Source organism: Phaseolus vulgaris, chromosome 6, assembly GCF_051622355.1.
Source record: "Phaseolus vulgaris cultivar YP4 chromosome 6, ASM5162235v1, whole genome shotgun sequence".
In the NCBI taxonomy this organism is placed as follows: domain Eukaryota; kingdom Viridiplantae; phylum Streptophyta; class Magnoliopsida; order Fabales; family Fabaceae; genus Phaseolus; species Phaseolus vulgaris.
The window spans coordinates 27,568,059-27,588,904 of NC_143503.1; the positions used below are offsets into that span (position 1 = coordinate 27,568,059).

The 20,846-nt window shown below is 32.7% G+C and overlaps 3 protein-coding genes across 4 annotated transcripts; 2 read left to right on the forward strand and 1 right to left on the reverse strand.

The window, feature by feature from the left end:
- Nucleotides 1–499: 499 nt before the first annotated feature.
- LOC137831771 (trihelix transcription factor GTL2) lies at nt 500–3,653 on the forward strand. The gene is made up of 2 exons (XM_068639578.2): nt 500–1,717; nt 2,158–3,653. The coding sequence occupies exons 1-2, from the start codon at nt 1,332–1,334 to the stop codon at nt 3,476–3,478; spliced, it is 1,707 nt and encodes a 568-aa protein (XP_068495679.1). The 5' UTR covers nt 500–1,331; the 3' UTR covers nt 3,479–3,653.
- Nucleotides 3,654–11,057: 7,404 nt separating this feature from the next.
- On the forward strand, nt 11,058–17,269 carry LOC137831769 (serine/threonine-protein kinase Nek2). The gene is made up of 15 exons (XM_068639577.1): nt 11,058–11,389; nt 12,020–12,134; nt 12,228–12,294; nt 12,472–12,537; nt 12,966–13,012; nt 13,128–13,173; nt 13,305–13,385; nt 13,483–13,525; nt 13,611–13,660; nt 13,746–13,827; nt 13,921–13,970; nt 14,615–14,688; nt 14,895–14,946; nt 15,780–16,238; nt 16,416–17,269. The coding sequence occupies exons 2-15, from the start codon at nt 12,049–12,051 to the stop codon at nt 17,088–17,090; spliced, it is 1,878 nt and encodes a 625-aa protein (XP_068495678.1). The 5' UTR covers nt 11,058–11,389; nt 12,020–12,048; the 3' UTR covers nt 17,091–17,269.
- Nucleotides 17,270–17,403: 134 nt separating this feature from the next.
- On the reverse strand, nt 17,404–19,612 carry LOC137831772 (protein IQ-DOMAIN 19). 2 transcript variants are annotated; one of them, XM_068639579.2, is made up of 4 exons: nt 19,251–19,612; nt 18,688–19,127; nt 18,331–18,570; nt 17,404–18,125 (listed from the first exon to the last, which is right to left on the reverse strand). In XM_068639579.2, the coding sequence occupies exons 2-4, from the start codon at nt 19,045–19,047 to the stop codon at nt 17,580–17,582; spliced, it is 1,146 nt and encodes a 381-aa protein (XP_068495680.1). In that variant the 5' UTR covers nt 19,048–19,127; nt 19,251–19,612; the 3' UTR covers nt 17,404–17,579. The 2 variants fall into 2 exon arrangements, with proteins under 2 accessions (XP_068495680.1, XP_090159545.1); XM_090303419.1 differs by having other exon boundaries at nt 18,688–19,120; nt 19,251–19,473.
- Nucleotides 19,613–20,846: the final 1,234 nt, after the last annotated feature.

Consider the following 20,846-nt stretch of genomic DNA (forward strand, 5'->3'; position numbering starts at 1 on the left):
TTACAAAACGAAACTCATTTTACCAAATTTGGAAAGTTACCTCAGTTAACTCCTCCTAATTAACCACACAATTAACAGAACAGAAGAGGCCTCTAATAACACTACTGAACAGAATGAAGCTGCAAATGAAAAATGATGACAACAGCATTGAAAGCAGGTTGATGAAAAGGTGAAACAGTGATATGGTAATTTTTGTCCAACTTAAACGTTGATTGTGTTAGGCTAATAGGGAGGTGGTGATTGAGAACACAAGTTGCAGAGGAAGTGTTGAATATATAGTGACAACACAGGAGATGCATATGGTGCAATGTTTATGTAAGGAGAGAGGGTCCCACGTTGTCTTCTAGTATATGAGGCTCCTTTGGGGGGGCCCCTCTTCCGTGGCAGACACTGACTCAAGCAGGAAGCAGCAAGCAGCAAGCAGCAAACAGACATCTGTTCATGTTTGATTTCTACATATTTTTTTATTTAAGTCACACAATAATGCGATGTTGGCATCGATTTTCCCCCACCCAATGTGAATTTAGGCTTGTCTGAATGAGAATGAGGGTGTGATTACATAGCATAACATAGCATGCAAAACAAAACAAACAATTTGTTGCATAAGCTTTCTCCCATCCCATGTGCTCTTGGCTGTGTTCTGTGACTGTGTGCAAGCGTCCACTACACAGTAAGCGCTTGCACGTGCTGGCTGCTGTTCCTGTACGACACCACTGTATTCCTTTGTACCAACTCAAGATTCCCATCCTTAAATCATTGGTCCCACTCTCTGCTTCTTTTCACGTGTCCTGCCATCCCCATGCCGTTAATTACACCATCATCACCGTCAGCTACTCCATCCCTCTCTTCTCACTCACATCTAACTCTCATTACACTTAAACAATTCTTCTCTACTACTGTGTGTTTAATGGGTTGTTTGCAAGGAGAAAAAGGGTTCCACAAGTTTTAAATCAATTCAATATACCAACGTGGTTGGATTGACTTGTCCATGGTCATACAATATTTAATTGCGTAGACTAAAATGCTTATTTTTACAATGCAAATGCACCAGTTTATGAGTATGATTCAGCAAAAGTTTGTTTCTACTTTCATGATTATTGATAGATCTTACTCTTACTCTTGATTAAAATATTATGGTTTAGAGGGTGGCCGGTGAGTTCACTTTCTCCTAAAAAGGTGTCGGGGGCTATCTTTTCCTTTTCATGCAAGGACAATCTCCTTGATAAACGCGAGGGAGAAAGAGAGAGAGAGAGAGAGAAGTTAAGTGAAGGTTTTGAGAAGTTTGTTGTAGCAATGTGGTGAGGAGAAAGAACTCAAACAGAAACAGCAACATGTTCGATGGAGCAGCACCAGACCAGTTCCACCAATTCATATCACCAAGGACCACTCTTCCTCTCCACTTGTCTTTCCCTCTCCATGCCTCTTCAACTCCCTCAACTACCTTCCTACCCTTTCATCATCCCCATAACGTTCCTTCTCAATCTCCACACCACTTCCCACTCCAACCCAATCTCTTCCACCCAATATTGCACCCCCCTTCTCCCACCCACAAACATCAACCACCACACAAGCTTGCTTCAATCCACATTCAAACAGACCCAACACAATTACCAGACCTAACCGATTCCTGGACCAACGATGAACTCCTTGCACTTTTGAGAATCAGATCTAGCATGGAGAATTGGTTCCCGGAGCACACGTGGGACCATGTCTCAAGGTACGTCGTATATGTTCCATTACATTTCATATATATACACAGTACATGCTTTCAGTTAAACCCTACTGTTCTCTTTTGATTCACTCACTGAGACCAATGATCTGGGGGAAATGAGAAATTAATTCCATTAATCATCACATGCTATGTTATACCCTCATGTGGTAGACAAATGAACGCACACGTGCACATACGAGCAATGATACTTTAGCTCGCACGCTGACACTGCACGGCAAGACACAGACCCCGAGAGAAAGATATATATAAGGCTGAGCCAGCCATGGAGGAAAGAAATTAACTTGAAGGAATGAAAACCGTTAATTTGAAACGTTGAGGACAGTACGTTCTTACAATTGTGTGAAGCAGATAAATTGAAATAAAGAAAAAATGTTTATGTGTTGGGTTTTAGATTTTTGTATTTATGATGATGATGATGTGTGCAGGAAGCTGGCAGAGCTTGGGTTTAAGAAGAGTGCTGAGAAGTGCAAGGAGAAGTTCGAAGACGAGAGTAGATATTTCGACAACATTAGCAACTACGGCAAGAACAATTACCGGTTCTTCAGCGAGCTGGAGGAGCTTTGTCAAAACCCTGATCCGAGTGGTGGTGGTGGTGGTGATTGTGATGGTGATGATGGGATTGTGAGAAGTGAAGAGACCCTCCACCTGGGAGGAGACAACATGGGCCATCAACAATGTGATCGAACGGAAGACAAGGTTGTGGTGGAAAAGTCAAAGCAGCGCAAGAGGAAGAGGCGTGATAGGTTCGAAATGTTCAAGGGTTTTTGCGAGAGTGTTGTCAACAAGATGATGGCTCAACAAGAAGAGATTCACAACAGGCTCCTCGAGGACATGGTCAAAAGGGACCAAGAGAAGTTCACCAGAGAGGAAGCGTGGAAGAAGCAAGAGATGGAGAGAATGAACAAGGAGCTTGAGATCATGGCGCAGGAGCAAGCTATTGCAGGGGATAGACACGCCACCATAATTGAATTCTTAAAGAAATGTGCAACAACACCATCCCCTCCAACCCAGAATGGCAAGCACTACAGCACAGACGGTTCAAATCTTCCAAATCGCTCATTGCACACTCAAAACCCTAATACTCCTTCCAATGAAGACAACAACAATCTTGATCCAACACCTTCTCCTAAAATGCTTCTGAATCATGATCAAACTAAGTTGCAAGCAGAAAACCCTAGTTCAAGTGACACATTATTACAAGTTCCTTCCTCCTCCAACTCTTCCCCAACTCCCCACAACCCTAGTTCTTCCCTGAATAGCCATAATAACATGATTCCATTAGAGTCAAATTCAGTTTCCATTAGAGCCAGCAGTGAGAATTCGAAAGAGGATGTTGGGAGAAGATGGCCAAGGGATGAAGTGTTGGCACTGATAAACCTGAGGTGCACGAGTGTAAGTAACAACAACAATGAAGAGAAAGAAGGAAGCAATAAGGGTCCTCTGTGGGAGAGAATCTCTCAAGGGATGTCAGAGCTGGGATACAAGAGAAGTGCAAAGAGATGCAAAGAGAAGTGGGAGAACATAAACAAGTACTTCAGAAAAACCAAAGATGTTAACAAGAAAAGGTCCCTCAACTCTAGGACCTGTCCCTATTTCCATCAACTGAGTTGCCTGTATGGTCAGGGAAAAATTGTGTCACAGTCTGAAAGGGAAGGGAACTACATGAGTCCAACCACGAATTCCGGCCAAATGCCACCGGATGATGATGAAGAAGTGGAAGCTGATGAGTCTTCTCATGTGGGGTAAGGTGGTTTGGATCAATCAGTATGCATGTTAATTGATCATGCAGGTCACAGCAGAACTCAATAATACCTTCTTTGGATTCATTAATTTGCCCATATGGCCTAATAAGTTCCATTATTCAAAAAATTATGTTAATTTTAACAACTACATATTAAAAGTCACTGCTTTACCATCGTAATTTCCTCAGTATAATTTGAAAATTGCATCATTTCAGAAAACCTGGTACAAGTTTATGAATGTAGCATTCTTTTCTTTCTCTTTTGGTGGTGGGAGCACTTTTATATATAGCAGCAAAAATTAATTGAATATGTATATTTTGATTTTTGGTGAGCACCGACAGCTTGAGGAAGTAGAACAATGCTTATCTTGTGTGGAAGACTTTTCATAATGCCACTTTCAATCTACATTTTCTTTTTCATGAGATTGATGTTTCATGCATCTATTTAATGCCCATTCATTGGAAACACACTCACCCGGGAAAAGAGCCTTCTATGAGACATTCCCAGGAATAGTATTCTTCTCAAAAAAAAAATATTTTTTTTTGTATTTTAAATACATATTATAAAATTAAATAAGATAAAAATTAATGTTGAAATTATAAAACTCTTGGTCCTTTTAAAATCTAATGGGATGGTAAAAAAGCCAAAGGAATTATCAGTGTTTTCATCCCAGTATATAGGGAAAAAAGTTATAAATTATTGCTAGCTTGCATGATGATGAATCAATAGCATGCCTAAGGATACGGAAGTTCATTTATATAATAATTACACAAACACGAAAATATATCTTTCTTTGTTCTAATAAAAAAAAATCCTCGTCTTAAAATAACAAACATGATAATTTCTGTTAATAATAATGATATTATCTTATTAAAAATCAAATAGAAAAGTTATATGAAGTGCAAAAAATTATTACTGACTATTTTCTTATTAATTTATCCATTGGGATATGCACAATAAAATATTAAAATCTAACATTTTTGTCTTAACATAGAAGATTTTTTTTTTTTAAATAATCGGAGAATATCTCATAGGTGAATTTGGATATTTGAGTTGGTGCTCTTAAATAGTGTTGAATTTTTTCTTTCAAATATAGGGCTTTTAATTTTGAGATAATTATAAAAAAAAAGTATTAACTTATGAAGCATATATAGTCTTAGTTGATACTACAATGTTCAAAATTTAAAACGAAATTCTAACTAGGATAAATTATAATGTTAAAATTTAGTCTATTTTAAAAAGAAAAATATCCAAAGAATTTGTGGAGTGAATTATATAAAGAAGTCAAATATTATAGTTTTAAGAATAAAATAAATTATCTTACCGTAGAAATTTTCCCTACTTTAGAGGAGCACACTGTATATTTCTCTCTTACATTCTTTTGTTATAAAGTCATCATCGTGTTGTTAAAAGTAAAATTGTCAAATTTAAAAAAAATAAAATTATATCATGTGAACGAATAAAAAACTTTATTAACAATATTCAATAAGAGAGAAATTAAGTGAGTTTCAATTAAAAATGGACTAGCAGTTTGTGTTAGTACAAGTGGCAGTGATTTATTTATTTTAATCAAATGATTTAGACTATTGATTTTGATGATATCACTTTAATATATATACTCTCTTGAAATTTTCTTAAAATTTGCTGATTAAAAAAATCTCTTTAAATTTTGTATTATTTATTGTCCTTTCAACTATATACAATTCTTAAAATAAAGTCATAATATACAATTCTTAAAAGTACTTCTCATTTAGCATATATATATATATATATATATATATATATATATATATATATTACTGATTTTTTATTTATTTTCTTTTTATTCTATCATAGTAAACCAAAATTATATAAAAAAAATTACTTGCAAATATTTTTTTCAAATAAATATACATAAAATATGAAATGAAATTCAATGATTTTGTCAATTTATCACAGAGCAATCAAATGCTAAGAATATCAACACTGTATAATGGTTCATGTGTTTTTCTTATGGAATGTGTATTCTTCTCTATTTTATTGATTAAAACACTTGTAAATATGTCATTTTTTATATCTTCGGCGCGGATGGAGAAAATATTTATATAATATTTAAGGTTTAAAATTTAGGATTTAGTTTTGATTTATTATAATTTTTTAAGTTAATTTTATTTTAATATAACAATATAAATTGATTAGAGCTTATTTATTAGTTTTTAATCGTTCTTAAGTTAAAAGAAATAATTTCAACTTAATTGAATATTAATTGGTAATTTTTTGTGTTTTAAAATATTAAAAACAAATTGTAAGGAACATGAGTAGCCATCATTCTTGTTTTGCTAACCCTTGTCCTTTGGTTTCTAAGAAAAATAATTTGTCTCCAACAACCTATTTGAGTATTTGTGACAGTTGGTGTATATTGTTGATTTGTCACCACCCAAATGCATCACCAACCAATCAATGATAGATGGAGGATAATCACTGTACAAGAAAGACCCTCTTCAGCAACACCTTGTTTGTATTTGTCACCTGTTAAGTTGTAACTTTTTCATCATTTTCACACTTCATTTATCATTCTTAAATTCATTCTTAAATATACCAACTAATATGTAATATAAATAAATCACATATATATAACGAAACAATAAATGTGAACATCTATAGAAACTGATAATTAATATGAAAGATTTACATTCAAGTTAAATTAAAAGAAACAGTGAACATAGTTCCACTATATACTCCTTCTCTAACCTATCGAAACATTTTAAAAAATAAATTGTGATCAAGATTAAAGATTTACCAACTTGTTTAAGAGTTTGTACTCACTTAGACACCAGTTATTCCTCCACCTTGACAGAATGTAAAGATTAAATATTTAAATTAAAATTAAATCAAATGAATACTTAATAAAATAAAAATTTAAATACTTAATATTTAAACAAGTGAGCACCTAGTGAAATAAAAAAACATATAATTTTTTAGTAAACAAAGAAATGACAGATAATGAAAAAAATAAGTATAATGAGTACATAACAAAGTGTTGATGAAATTAAATTATATTTAGCTTATATAATAGGATAGAAGGACTAACTAATCTCTCAAACAAAATCTAACTTGTGTATCTCTAATAGCTATGTTAATTTTCTCTCTGGTTATTACTCACGTCTCATTGATTCGAATAATTTTGAATCAATATTTATTTAGTAAAAATAAGTAGTTCATTATGCACATTTTTGCAGCATGATGATTAGAGTTTAGAGAAAGAAAGGAGAAAAAATATTTAAGATTTAAGGTGATTATTAGACTCTGACGTGAAGACTTAGTAATACTCATATTAATTGGTGAAAATTTAATAAAGGAACTAAAATACATATTTTTAGAAAATTATAAGATTAAACTATTTTAAACCTAAAATTATGGAGGACTAAAATTCATGAAAACTTAAAAAAAATTGAAATGGAAACAGAATGAAATTCTTGCAGTGATTAATTATCTTCTTCCTGGTGATTGGAGAGTGATAAAAAGGTTTAAAAAGAATTATATATTTGATATGAGAGTGGTTTTGGCCCCACAGTTCTCTGCATAACACATTGACACAAACACACTCATTCATTTTTCACTGTCACACACTGCCACATACATCATGCATGCCCATGTGCTCCTCTGCATCTCTTCTCTTTTCTATTATACAAATTTTCACTTTCAGTAAACGCTTACACGTGCGTTATGTGGTCCCTTATTGCCAACACCATTATTCACCACTCCATTATTTGACTTTAACAACAACAGTCAACATAATTAACCCATTTCATTCTCTTTTTTTTCTCAAATCAGAATATCAGGCCACCTCGCCCAAATAACACTTGGGCCTTATTTCAAATATTCGGCCCATAATAATATCTATCCTTGCAGGCCCAACTTGTGGATTCAAATCAATAATAAATCCTTCAATACAACTATTTTTAACCAAAACTAGACAAGGAAAAAAAATGAGAAAATATTTTTATATAATGTAGAATCAAATTTTTTGTGTTCCAGGATGCAGTGTCGCTTTCTGTTGCGGTGTAGGAATGGACAATGAATGGTTATGGGTGTTCATTTTAAAAGCTATAATAATAATAATAAAAATTATGATATTTGATAATTTTTTTTTTATATTTTATAATATGATATCCGATTATGGAAAACACGTTTAGATTGGGTGCTTGGTCACGCAGATCCTTTTTCCACCAATCCCACCGTCTTTAGATTTTGTTTTATTTTCTTTCACAATCTTCCAAGTCATTTTTTTTCCTTTAATTAATTGTTTGGCATATGTCCATTCGCACAGAACAGTGTTTCGGTTCAACCTTAACACAATACAAAATGTGTTTGTTTATGTATAAAGATGATAACATCTCGATGATAAGATTTTATTGTATATAAATAAGTGTAAATCTCATTCTATAAATTAGTTTTAAATTTTGTGAAATTAAATTAAATTTAAAGTTTCACTTTCTAATAGTATTTTCCTTTTAAATATTTTTTTAACTTTTTTTAATTATTTTTATATTTCATATGTACTATTTTATATATATATATATATATATATATTAATAATATCAAATCGTTTAGGAGTGAAGTCAAATTATTTTAAATATATTTTTTGAGGTAACCTTTAAATATAAATTATTGTAAGTTTTGAATTTTAATGGAGAAAATATTTTAAATGAATTGATTGATTTAGTGATGCTGCTTTTTCTAATTCTAATACACCTAATTATCCTTTGTTTTTGCAGAGAAAAAAAAGTTAGATTGATAGTTGATAATATAAATATTTTCATACAACTACAAATTATGATGTGTAACTAAAATTAAATTATATTTATATTGGGTTGTTACTATTATTTTTGTTTTTGTAAAGGCTATTATTATCTGTCTTTGTAATGGAAAAGTACAGAAATTATAGCACCTAGAAGAATCTTGGTAGAGGCCATTTTTTTCTATATAAAACATTCATATTTTTCTATTGTACCCCAAATCTTTTAAAATACATATGCAATTAATTGAAGGAAAGCAAAATGTGTGTTGCATTCTTCCACCATAGAGATGTTGACTTGAAGAAAAACCTGAATGAGATAAGCATTACAAATCATGATTATTTGATTTACATTTATTGAAGTAGGTAATATGTCCATTATCTTTGATTTGCTGCAAAATATATGTAAACTTAATAAAAAATATGAAGTTATTTATTTTATAGAAAAGGAAATGATTAATATATTAGTTATTTTTATTAAACTTTGACACGGATGCATCACCTATTTCATATTTTCTTTTTACTTTATTTTATTTTTTATCATCTGATTAAACTTATGTCCCTTTAATATTTTTGTGAGCTATTTATTTATTTTATGTTGAGAAAATTAACTAGAAAAAATGTAGTTAAACAAGTATAAAATAATGGTAATTCAAGAAAATATATAAAATAAATTAATTCATCAGGTCATCTTAATAGATATGAGCATCGTTGAATATCTAAAGATTAGAGTATTTCATAGTATATAAGTGGGTGTAAATCTTTCATTATAAGTCAGTTTTATGGAATTGAATTATGCTTAATATTCACTTCTTAATATGATATCATAGCCATTTTTGAACTTATCCTAAGAAATATTTATTACTTATTAGGCCAGTTACTTTCAGCGTGAAGAGGTGTATTGGAGATCCAAGTGTGAAGTTGAGAGTTTTATCTTGAATGCAATGTAATTTTTAATAATATATTATATTTTATCTATGTGGAAATATTTTTCCTCAATCTAGATTTGAAGAGAGGTTGATAGGTAGGTGTGTTTGTTACAAACATTATTGTTTCCTTACAGTATTCTCAAATATTTTGGTCTGTAATTGGTTTTGTAGTTATAAATGTTGTAGGATTTGTTATCTCAATTTATCAATTGCATTGGGAAGCCAATTAGGGTGGGTTTGGATGGAACCACTCATGTGAAAATGACTTCTTCTGTTTAGATTTTGGACATCTTTGAAAGTTGGACAAAAATTGTTGACACTAGTGTTTCACTTTATATGTATTGTTTGATTTCGAAAAGTTAGATGAAAGCGTTTCGAAAAGGATATCATGCATCTTATTTAGAAGCTCATTTTACTTCATACAAAATTAAGTTTTAACAAGGATCTCTAATTAGTCCTTTTTACATATAATTTATGTTCTCAAGGTTAACGTTCTTTGAATTTGAATTTGAACTTTTTAATAACAGTGTTGTGAGAATAAATTGACCTGAATTTATGCGGCGGATGATAAGGTGGGTAATTGAGAACGAGAAGAGGTTGTTAAGAAATAAGTAATGAGTTGGTAGAAGAGTTTCTCTTTCCACACTTTCCACCATCTAAGGCTCAATCAAATTACATCATTACTATATTCTTCTATTCTAGACCCTAAAACCATAACCTTTTTATTTTTTAAACTAAACTACATAGCCTACAATATTCCTCCATATATAATATTTTCACTACAACCTAAGGCTCTACTGCCCCACTTAATAAAATAATTTGAATCTTTATTTGTATAAGTTGTTGGAACTTGTACCAGGTCCCATATAGTATTTATATAGTATTTGAAATTGGTTGTATATAGTATTTGAAATTGGTTGTACAATTGTTGTTGATGTGTCGGTTATCTCCTCATTCTTCTTTTCAAGTTTTCTCCTTTAATTGTTGGTGCTCGATCGGAGGGTATCTGCGATTGCTCTACGACGATCAAGTTAATACTCAGATTTTAGGTGTATTATAACAGAATGTAAATAGTACATTACACTTCTGCAAAATGTTTTATTTATAGTATTAGTTATGGACCTTTGCCATGATGAACCGTATATCAGTTATTGATTGATATGCATCATGATCATGGATTAATAGGGAGGTATATTGATATATAAGTATATTATAATATTTAGAGAATATTTGTAACATCTTTCTGTCACTGTCGTTACTCTTATTTATTGTGTAACTTGAGGTGTTCTTTGACTCGGTCAGTCGATTACAAAGTTCAAGACATCAAACTTAAATTTTAGATTAAAATATTTTATTAAAATATAAATGAATATAAAAATTATTTTATAAGTTAATTTTATGAGATTGAGTTAAATTTAAAAATTCACATTTTTAATATGAAAACTATTTCGAATTTATCTTAAAGAAAAATTGTTGAACCTATCGTGTCTTACCATCACACAATCCATAAATATATAGTCTTATTTTTTAATATAACTTAAATGTATTTTATTTTTTTAGTCTAAATTTAGATTTATTGATTACTTGTAATTATAATACAGCAATTTATACTAGAAATCCGTTTGATTTGTTAGAATAGATTTTTTCTTACAAGTATTTTTGAAGGTTTAAAATTAGAATTAAGAATTGAAAACTAAGTGTGTGAAAAATATATTTAAACTTTTTTTATTAACTTTTTTCTAGGGATTTATTAGAATATTAGAGCTTAAATAATTTTTGAAAATTGATTAAGTAGTAAAAGGTGTTGACTGAGATTTTAGTTTGTATGTTGCTTTCACGAATGATCTTTAATTACTAGTGTGGGAGAGATCTGAATTGCATTAATGATGAACTATTGATTATTAATTAATGACTCCAATGTTGACCCTTCTATCATTTTCGCTTCCTCTCATATCATCATCATGACCTTAAGCCTCTCTTCAAATTAACCCGCTTTCATAATTTGCAATGTAAAACGTCATTTTCTTTCTTCCAAACCAACCACGATGGCGAAAGAGCTTCTGCAGCTTCCTCTGCTGCAGCTCCAACAACGGTGTCGTTTTGCACTTCCTTTGCCAATGTTCAACTTCGCATTCTCCGATTCGTCTCTTCCCTCTTTCTCTTGAATCCCTTCCATCCCCTCCCTCAACTTCTCCTCATACCGTCTCAGGTACACTTTGTCTTTTCTTCTCTTTCTTTGCTTTTATTTTTACCTCAAATGTTTCATTTCGTCTTCTCAGTTTTTTTTCCCGTAATTTCTTGGATTTCTCTCCATTTTCCGCGTTTGCGCTTTCGGCGTTTACTTCCATTTGTTATTTCCTTCCTCTGGACTTCGCTTCCAGAAATTATTGCTCTGTAACCGCTTTTTCTTGCACTACGGAGTTCGTGAATGTAGTTTTGTTTACAAAAAGAAAACAATTAAGAGTGAAAAGAGGTTCAGCTTTCTCGCAGTCCTTCTGCAATTTCTATTTCTATAGGGTTCTCGCTAAGAATTACTATAACTGGTTAACCTTCATACATAAGTTGAAGTAATTGGTACTTACTTGTTGGTATTGTGCACGTTATTACAATGCTGTACCCTCGTTGTATGTACAATGAGAAAGGGAGAAAGGGAGAAAGTTTTACCTGCAACCATATGTGCTTTTTAAGCAACTTCCGCTGACATTTTAGTTAAATTCCTTCTGATGTATCGCTAGATTTAAGTAATTGACCTTGAAATTTGATTTATGGGTTTAGTATTAGTATTAGACCTTTTTCCTTTGTAATTTTTTTTTAAAGAATCGGACTTGCTTGTATCTAGGAGAGGGAAATCTGTTGCTAACTGATGAAATGGAGCAGTATGAAGTGCTTGAGCAAATTGGAAAAGGCGCTTTTGGTTCTGCTCTTCTTGTGAAGCATAAGCATGAGAAGAAAAAGTGAGAATTGAACTTTTTTTACCTTCATTTTTCCCTTTCAGAGTCTATATCTATTTGTTTGTGCATTTCATGTTTGTCTTTTCAATTATGTAGATATGTGCTGAAGAAGATTCGCCTTGCTCGCCAAACTGAGCGCTCTCGTAGGTCTGCTCACCTGGAGGTTTGTTCTTAAATTGCAGTTAAAAAAAAATGAATAAGCTTAAACATCATGTGCTATGAATTTTCTGTAAACTTACAACCACTTGTCTTCAAACATTTGATGTGAATATGAGTCAGCATATTATTGTAAGCAGGATTCAGTATATTATTAATTTTTTTCTTCACTTGATCTGTTTAGATGGAGCTCCTCTCCAAATTAAGAAACCCATTTATCGTAGAGTATAAAGATTCATGGGTAGAAAAGGTATGTGGTTCTTGAACTGTCCTTGTCTTCACCTCCTCGTTTTATTTCAAGAAGTTTATACAAGAATGGCTTCTATTAGATGATTTACCTATTAAGCTTCTATTGGACGATCGCTGTTAAGTCTCTCTACATTTGCATTAAAAGATATTTGTAGTTTTATCTGGTGGACTTGGTCTTATGCTAACACTAATATTTTGTTTCATTTGCCTTAATAATTTATTGGTGTCACCATTGAGGGGTTAGTTTGCATCTTCAATGAAATATAGTAATGTTGGCTAAAAATACTAGGTTATATAGCTATGTTATTAGTTAAAGTCAAGCTTATTCTCTTGTTTGGATAATCACTTCAGCTATTTCCTTTTATTATTACTGCTTATCTTTATTGTTGATTCTTCATGGATGACTTAGTAACCTAACTTCCTTCTCAGGGTTGCTATGTATGCATTATTATAGGTTATTGTGAGGGTGGAGACATGTAAGTTTCTGTTCTCATTACTAGCTTACAATTTATGATTATGTCTTCTTTCCCTTGGGTATTTAATACATTGCGTTGTTAATATCATTTTAAATATACAATTGATGAAACATAGGGCGGAAGCTATAAAGAAAGCTAGTGGCGTCATGTTTCCTGAAGAGGTTATGTCTGATTGTTTTTTCCTTGCAGAAATTTTTATGTCTCTTTTCCTTTAGACATGAATATTCATCTTTGAATAAACAATATAATATTCATATTTGGATTAAAATCTAAAATGGTTTTCTATTTGCAGAAACTATGTAAGTGGCTTGTGCAGCTTCTTATGGCGCTTGATTACTTGCATGTGAACCATATTCTTCATCGTGATGTCAAGGTTAGCTAAAGAATCTTCTTTGCTTAGTGACAACATTCCAATTTCCATCTAAGTTCCTTTAAGCAATATATTAATGAGAATTATGTATTTCTATCAGTGTTCAAATATATTCTTGACAAAAGATCATGACATGCGCCTTGGTAAGTTATTCTGTTGTTCCTTTAAATAAAGCATAATTGCATAGATGGTTTAAAGTTTGCTTACAAGTGGTCAATGATGAATCAGGTGATTTTGGACTTGCTAAAATGTTGACTTCCGATGATCTAACTTCCTCTGTAAGAAATATTTAATCTAAGAATGATTTAGCCTTCCTGATAGTAACTTTTGTGTGGTCATCATAAGTAATGTCTGGCAATTTAGGTTGTGGGAACTCCTAGCTACATGTGCCCTGAACTCCTTGCTGATATACCTTATGGCTCTAAATCAGATATTTGGTCCCTTGGTAAGTACTCATTTATTATGATTATTTTTATCTGATAAGTTTTTTATTATCTAGTTGATTGTGTATTCATGATCTCTGAATTTGGTTATTCAGGATGTTGTATATATGAAATGACCTCGCTTAAGCCTGCATTCAAAGCATTTGTAAGTTTACTTTTATAATCACAAGTTTTTTTTTCGTTTTGTATACTGTCTTCAAACATATTTAATACTTTCATTTTTTGCTTTCATATTACCAATTTTCTGTTTTTTATAATAAGATACTGATGTCTGCATATCAATTTGATTATTAATGAATTGAATTTGGTTCCTCTAAAGTGAGGTGTGCACCCTAGAATATAGAAAAAATTGTGGAGTTATAACCGATTACTTAAATAAACTGTGTAGTCTTGTTATGCATGCCCATGTATGCGTGGACATTATAACTATTAAGTTGTTAAAATGTACTCTATTAATTTTTCAATCAATTGTTATTCCTCTGCATTTTATTCTCTAAAATATACTCTCCTCTTTAAAGCAGCCAAATCCTGTTATGTTTCCTAGTTTCAACATGTTCTTGTGTTCTATGGATTGACTATACATTCAAATCCGAATAATTCATCTAATTTGAACTTGTGTCTTTCTTTTTTCTCATGACTTTCTTAATTGATATCAGCTGCAGCCATAATTGCATATATATCTCTCAAAAAGCTTGAAAACTACTTGCATTTACTGCTTTTATATATTTTGTGGTAAACATTGCTCTTTTGTAAAAGTATATATAATTCTCTTTCAATTGTTTCGAACAGGATATACAGGCCCTGATTAACAAAATTAATAAGTCGGTAGTGGCTCCATTGCCAACAAAATATTCTGGTGCATTGTAAGTCCTAGTTCTTTTGTCATTTAGTTGCTATGTGTTATACCTTTAGTTGTTAATTGCTCTGCCACGTCTTAATGCTGTTAAATGTGGAATTTTTATTGACCAAATGCCTAAAATTGTCGTAACTAACAGCTTTATTGCAATAAATTAGTTATATTATAAACTGTAAGATTGTTCTAACAATTTTTTTATTTCACTTTTGGCAGTCGTGGTCTTGTGAAAAGCATGCTGCGGAAAAATCCAGAGCTTAGACCTAGTGTATGCATAAAACTTCTCCTCTGATATGGAATAATTCTATAAAATTTAATGGTGCAGCTCTAGTACTGTGCATCATTTTGGAGATGGCTTTGGTTGATGATGGATTCTACCTTCAAACTTTAATGAGAATTTCCTTTTATATATTACTACAATTTACCTATTATCCCTTCATGTTAACATATCTTCCATTGTGCAAAAGAATAATTTTAGTTTATCGTTAAATCAATAATAAACTTATCACTTACATGTGCAGATAGGTATCTTGATAAGTAAAGAGGTGCTTAAACGTTTGTAAAATTTTAAATATGTCTGCTGAAATCTAAACTTCGTAATTGTACATTATCAGAGTCAGATTTAATTTGTTTGGATAGATTTAGTGAGTAAATTGTGAAAATACTTGTCAGGCGGTTCATTGCATTCAACCTGATAGGTCAAATGAACTAGTCATATTGATATAACAAGTAAAGAACATTTATATTTTTGTATCTTAAAATATTTTAATTAAAATTAGGCTTTTATCAAAATAAACGGTTCCCGTATTGATGTTATTCTTTAGTCTGAAATGAGCTCAGCACAGATATGGTTATTACTGATTTTTATTTAAATTTGGTTTACTAACTTGGTTTTTCATATTATTAAAAAAACTAGTTTTTCCATATTGTATTAGTTTGCTTATTATATAATTGTAAACATATATGCTGAACTATGCTTTAACTAGTTAGACTAATGAAGGGTGATCTGGAGACTGATTATGAAGTGACATTGGTTGTGTGAAGTGGTGTTCAGTAACCATGATTTCTTGCTTATTTTCCTTCATGTACTTTTGGATGCAGGCTGCAGAGCTACTCGGGAATCAACATCTTCAACCTTATGTTCTTAAGGTCCATCTCAAAATCAATAACCCAAGGCGAAGTACTTTGCCAGGTCTTTGGCCAGATTCCAACTACACGAAGAAAACTAGATTTTTGAAGTCAGAAGATGATCGTGTTTCTGTCTCTGGGTATAAGTGGCATTCTTTTAGCAATGATAGGACTTTAAATCCCAGTGTATCAGGAGCGGAGCTAGATTCTCTATGCTCTACGCTAGAGATAGACTGTACTCCTGATAATTTAAATCAAAGATTTGCTGAACTTTCTATTGGAGACAACCAGGATTTGAAGTCACTCGATAAGTCAGCTGTTCCGAGAGCTGTTTCAAGAACTTCTAGTAATGCCAGGACTCCTAGGTTAACTGCATCAAAAGCTTCTGCCAGCCCCAAGAAATCAATGGTATCCTCAAAGAATCATAAGACGGTATGGCAAGCTAGAAACAATCAATTTTTAATGTTTGCTACATGGTATATAATGAACAAACTTAAGCATGCGATCTCTGTTGTTGAGTGGGTTGTTTTACATGAAACTACTCTTGCATGTGTGGTATTATTCAATTTAGAATTGTTTTTCCTGACTTTCTGAAATCCATGGTTGCAGCTTCCTGTTTCACACAATATGAAACAACCTGTCCATACAACCCGCAGAGCGTCATTGCCATTCCCACAAAGTTGTGGCATTCAGCTTCCTCCTCGCAGGTCCAGTACTGGTTTACTTTGCCATGTAAATTCACCCAATATTTCAGTTAACTCTCCCCGGATTGATAGGATAGCAGAATTCCCATTAGCATCATATGAAGACCAATTGTTTCCCATAAATAGATCTTCACCAAACCCGGCCCAGGGTTCCTCAGGTTCCCCTCCTTGTGGCAATGATTCAACTTTGATAGACAAATGCACAATCAAGGTATGTGACACATCCTATGTTAGGCCAGGATGTACAGATGCTTGGCAGGGAATCAAGCGCAGCATGCTCAAGAAAAACAATGAGGATAAAAGTGGCTCATCTAATCAAAATGCAACAGCTGGAGCATCAAGCGACAACTCTTCAGACTTGCACTGCCGGCAGTTTGATACTTCGTCATTCCAACAAAGGGCAGAGGCATTAGAAGGTTTGCTTGAATTTAGTGCAAGATTACTGCAGCAGGAAAGATACGGAGAACTTGGAGTTTTATTAAAACCGTTTGGGCCAGGGAAAGCTTCCCCAAGGGAAACTGCTATTTGGCTGAGCAAGAGTTTCAAAGAGAACACTTTCAGCCGAGAACAACCCACTTAAACTGCTGTAATATCTCATAGTCATGTTTGTAGAGTTCGGTGTTTCTTTTCACACGTTTAGACAGCAAATTTTTTTATAGGTAACAACGTTTTTCTCTTACCCACTTCTTTTTTCACTTACTGAACAATGATGTAACTCTCAATCTGATGAATGAAAAAGGCCATAGATCTTTTCATGAATTGATAACATTATGATCTGAGTAATTACCTAAAATGATAAATTTCTAACATTTTTATAAATTTTTATCCTCTTCACAGTTGTCTTACTTTGATAATCCATAAAATAATTGTTCGTATTTGAAAGTTAGCACAAATTAGGGTTGAAAAACACTTGTTATTTCTACGTTCTCCCTTTCATAAATGATTTTGTTATTGAACTGGCATCCTACCACACACTTCGCTTTTGCTGCGAAGTACAGGTAGATGGGTGATGAAATTGCGTTGCCCAAACTAAAAAGCATTTTATGGTATTGTAACAAAGCAGGAGAATTCAATAATAGGAATCAGTAGTGATGGAGCTGCTGCCAAAGGAATCGCGCTTGCTGTCCTTCATTGACTCATGAAGATTTATAGCCCAATGGTCCAGGCTTCCACGATCGAAACGTAATGAGTTTGAGAAAAGATTTTGTCTTGGACCATTCAACGGGGATTCCACAGACTTGCCTTTGTGTCTCATTCCCCGTTTGGGTCGTTGTTTTGGTTCACTCTGCGACCTTACTTTAGCCCTTGAAGATTCTGTCTTGTTCATGTAATTTGGTGACAGTGATTGGCGGTGAGGCACTGAGTGACGCTGAGAAGTTGATGAGGTGGCCATTGCCATTGTGTTGAATTCAGACATGACCAGGAAGTTTTCTGGGCTGTTTGGTTCTACGATTTGAGTATTCTTGTATTGAATTTTTCGTTTGGAAACAACCGGAACATGCTTGGAATAGAATGTCATGGAATCACGTTCTCTGGCCTTGACATAACCATCTAGAGGGCCACTTCTGCTTCTCAAAACCTCCAACATTTCTTCCACACTCATATCCTTTGAATCCTACAAATAGTAGCCATATTATTGGTATTATCTAGAATTCAGTATAACAGAACATGTAACTGAAATTAGCCAAAAACATCTTTAGGATGAGTTTTCAAAAGGATCTACTTTTAAATCGAATACAATGGTTTTATTACTTGAATAATCATATGATGTCAATCTTCAGATGATAAAATTGAGGTATTTTGCAGAGTCTGAATCTCACTTTATTTTCTTCTGTTATGAGATCTCTGAACTGTGGAACTTCTCTATGTTGTGGAGGCTGTTTTCCAAGCAGGTTTACTTCCTCTGCCATTTGAATTCTGTGAATTCGCGCTCTAACTTGTATGGCCATCAGCGCATGCATGCCACGCAGGGTAGCAGTTGTTTGTTTCCTCACAAGGTGACCCCTCACTAGTGCTTGTAACTTGACTAATCCCCTTAAAGCATGCAATGCTCTCTTTGCCTGAAAATTTACATGAAGATGTATGAAAAACTACTAAATTAAGGATACAGCATTCTAATTACCAAAGGAGAAGTCTAGCTAGATGTGCCCATAAAATATTTTACAAGAAATTCATACCAAATATGACCGAAAGCCAGCCTGAATCTTTGTAGCAGCTTTGTTTTTATCTTTACAAGTCCTTGGCAATGGTGTTGGAAGACGACGCCTTGAAGTCTTTCTTTCCGACAAGGCTTGTATTTGCAGTTTCGCTGACTCGCCTGAGTCAAAAGACCTGGATAATTTATGCCCTGCTGCTATCTTGCTCGTTATTCTTCCACCTGTTAGTTTTCCAAAGCTCCATCTGCGCTTCACTTTGGGACTCACAATCAGACTTCCCGAACACTTAAGATCCTCGGAGCAGAATGCATCGATCTTCTTGATTTTCTCATCTTTTTTCCCCAGAAGGAAGTTTCTGATCCATTTGCTGGCTTTTCCCATTTCTTTTTTCTGTTCCTCACCTCCCAAAAGACCAGTTAATGGGACCTGCCAATTGAGCAAGCCACAGAGCTTCCTGTTGCCTGAAACACCACATAATTAGTACTTACACATAAGGGTTCTTGTCTTCTTGTTCATGTGTTGGTTTTAATCTTGTTATACATGCATTATATACACTGCATTCTTCAACTGTACTAATTGCTCACCGTAACTCTTTCTGGGTGTTTGTGCTGATATTTAACTATTCATTGCTGCCTTTGGCCTGCATAGCTTTCTCTGTTAAAGCCACTTGGCACTTGCCACCCTCCTGGAGCATTCCACTTCAACATTGCCTCAGCTTGATCGTCAAGAGCTGTAATTTTTTGTGACTTCAGTAATATTAACCATGCTGTAAAAATCAAAGGGTTTTCTCTCTTTTTTATGTCAGGTTCTACTAGCTGGTTAGAGGAGTTCATTCAAATATTCAATAACAGTGTCTCTCTATAGAAATAAGAAGGTAGAAACGTCACGGTTTTATAACATTTTAAAGCTTCTTTGAGGCTTAATCCGGGATTCAAGGGCCGTGAATGACTTGCACGCAAGTGCCAGGGCTACAAATATATATCTTTAAGAAAATTAATTAATATGATACTGATTATTTATTCTATCATTGTCTATTCAAGGAGATATTGCTGAACAATTTGGAATACCATATATCTATCAATGGAATTGTTGTGAGAATGTTAAAACTTCTCTAATTCCTGATATGAGATTGCTTGCTGAAATCTCTTGGGTCATTCAGTCTGAGTTTTCTTATATAATCATTGAAATTCAAAATCTATTTATGACAAAAAAACCTGCTATCCCAATACCCAGTTTATTAAAGGAGTGATCATGTTACCAAATTGTTACAATCCTATTATTACATCTCAACATCAGAAGTCAGCGTCTGAAGATAAACAAAATTAACATAATTTACTTGATTATATGTGTTGACTTGGAATTTGTCTCTATGCTGTTGTATTCTTTTGGCTTGGGGTTTCATGTGGTCAAGAATATGCAGCGTTAGCTACTCCATAATCATATTTTTATTTTTTTAAAAAGATGAATCAAAGAATTAAGAGAGAAATATATGTTTAAAATTTATCCTTCATCTCTTAATGTGGGACTATTGTGTTTTTTTTTATATCTTTTCTCTGTATCATGTTTCTTCCTCTGAAAACCATATCAATAATAACAAATCATGTTTTTTATTTTATATTTGCCATCAGGTTCGACATTCAACATGTGAATGTCCTTTTCAATAATAATTATTTTTCCATAAATGTGTGTTGCAGAATTTTAAATAAATATTTACGTGTCATCCATCCATTTATACTTTTATTAGAAAACTAAAATTTTGAAAATGGAGTCTTGTGCTTACTTTTCATTCTGCTATTGTTTGAATCTGTGAATTTCCTTCTTATAATTACATCAAACTTTTTCTAATTATTAAATTCGAACTTAATAGCCATATTCTTTACAATGTCTTCAAATTCTCTTGCAGGGAAAATGAATTTACTTATTTTAAAGGTCTTGCTGAATGATATTTACGTTTTTATAATTTTTAAATAGCCACTTACTTTTTTTTTTTTTTAATAAAAATAACTTTTTTTTGTCTTTTTGTATTCTTTTTTCATTTAATAACTAGCACGTTCACAAAAAATTAAACAAAATAAAAACTATAAAGATTAAAATTTAAAATTTAAAATATAGAAATTTAAGGATTTAATTATAATATATCAAAAATATAAAAAAAGTATACCTTTCACCCAATTATGAAT

Coding starts and splice junctions, on each gene's coding strand:
- LOC137831771 (XM_068639578.2), top strand. CDS start 1,332: ATGTTCGATGGAGCAGCACCAGACCAGTTCCACCAATTCATATCACCA. Junction 1,718..2,157: donor ACGTGGGACCATGTCTCAAG/GTACGTCGTATA, acceptor TGATGTGTGCAG/GAAGCTGGCAGAGCTTGGGT.
- LOC137831769 (XM_068639577.1), top strand. CDS start 12,049: ATGGAGCAGTATGAAGTGCTTGAGCAAATTGGAAAAGGCGCTTTTGGT. Junction 12,295..12,471: donor GTAGGTCTGCTCACCTGGAG/GTTTGTTCTTAA, acceptor TGATCTGTTTAG/ATGGAGCTCCTCTCCAAATT. Junction 13,971..14,614: donor AGCCTGCATTCAAAGCATTT/GTAAGTTTACTT, acceptor TGTTTCGAACAG/GATATACAGGCCCTGATTAA.
- LOC137831772 (XM_068639579.2), bottom strand. CDS start 19,047: ATGGGAAAAGCCAGCAAATGGATCAGAAACTTCCTTCTGGGGAAAAAA. Junction 18,571..18,687: donor CTGGCTTTCGGTCATATTTG/GTATGAATTTCT, acceptor GTAAATTTTCAG/GCAAAGAGAGCATTGCATGC. Junction 18,126..18,330: donor TCATAACAGAAGAAAATAAA/GTGAGATTCAGA, acceptor TACTATTTGTAG/GATTCAAAGGATATGAGTGT.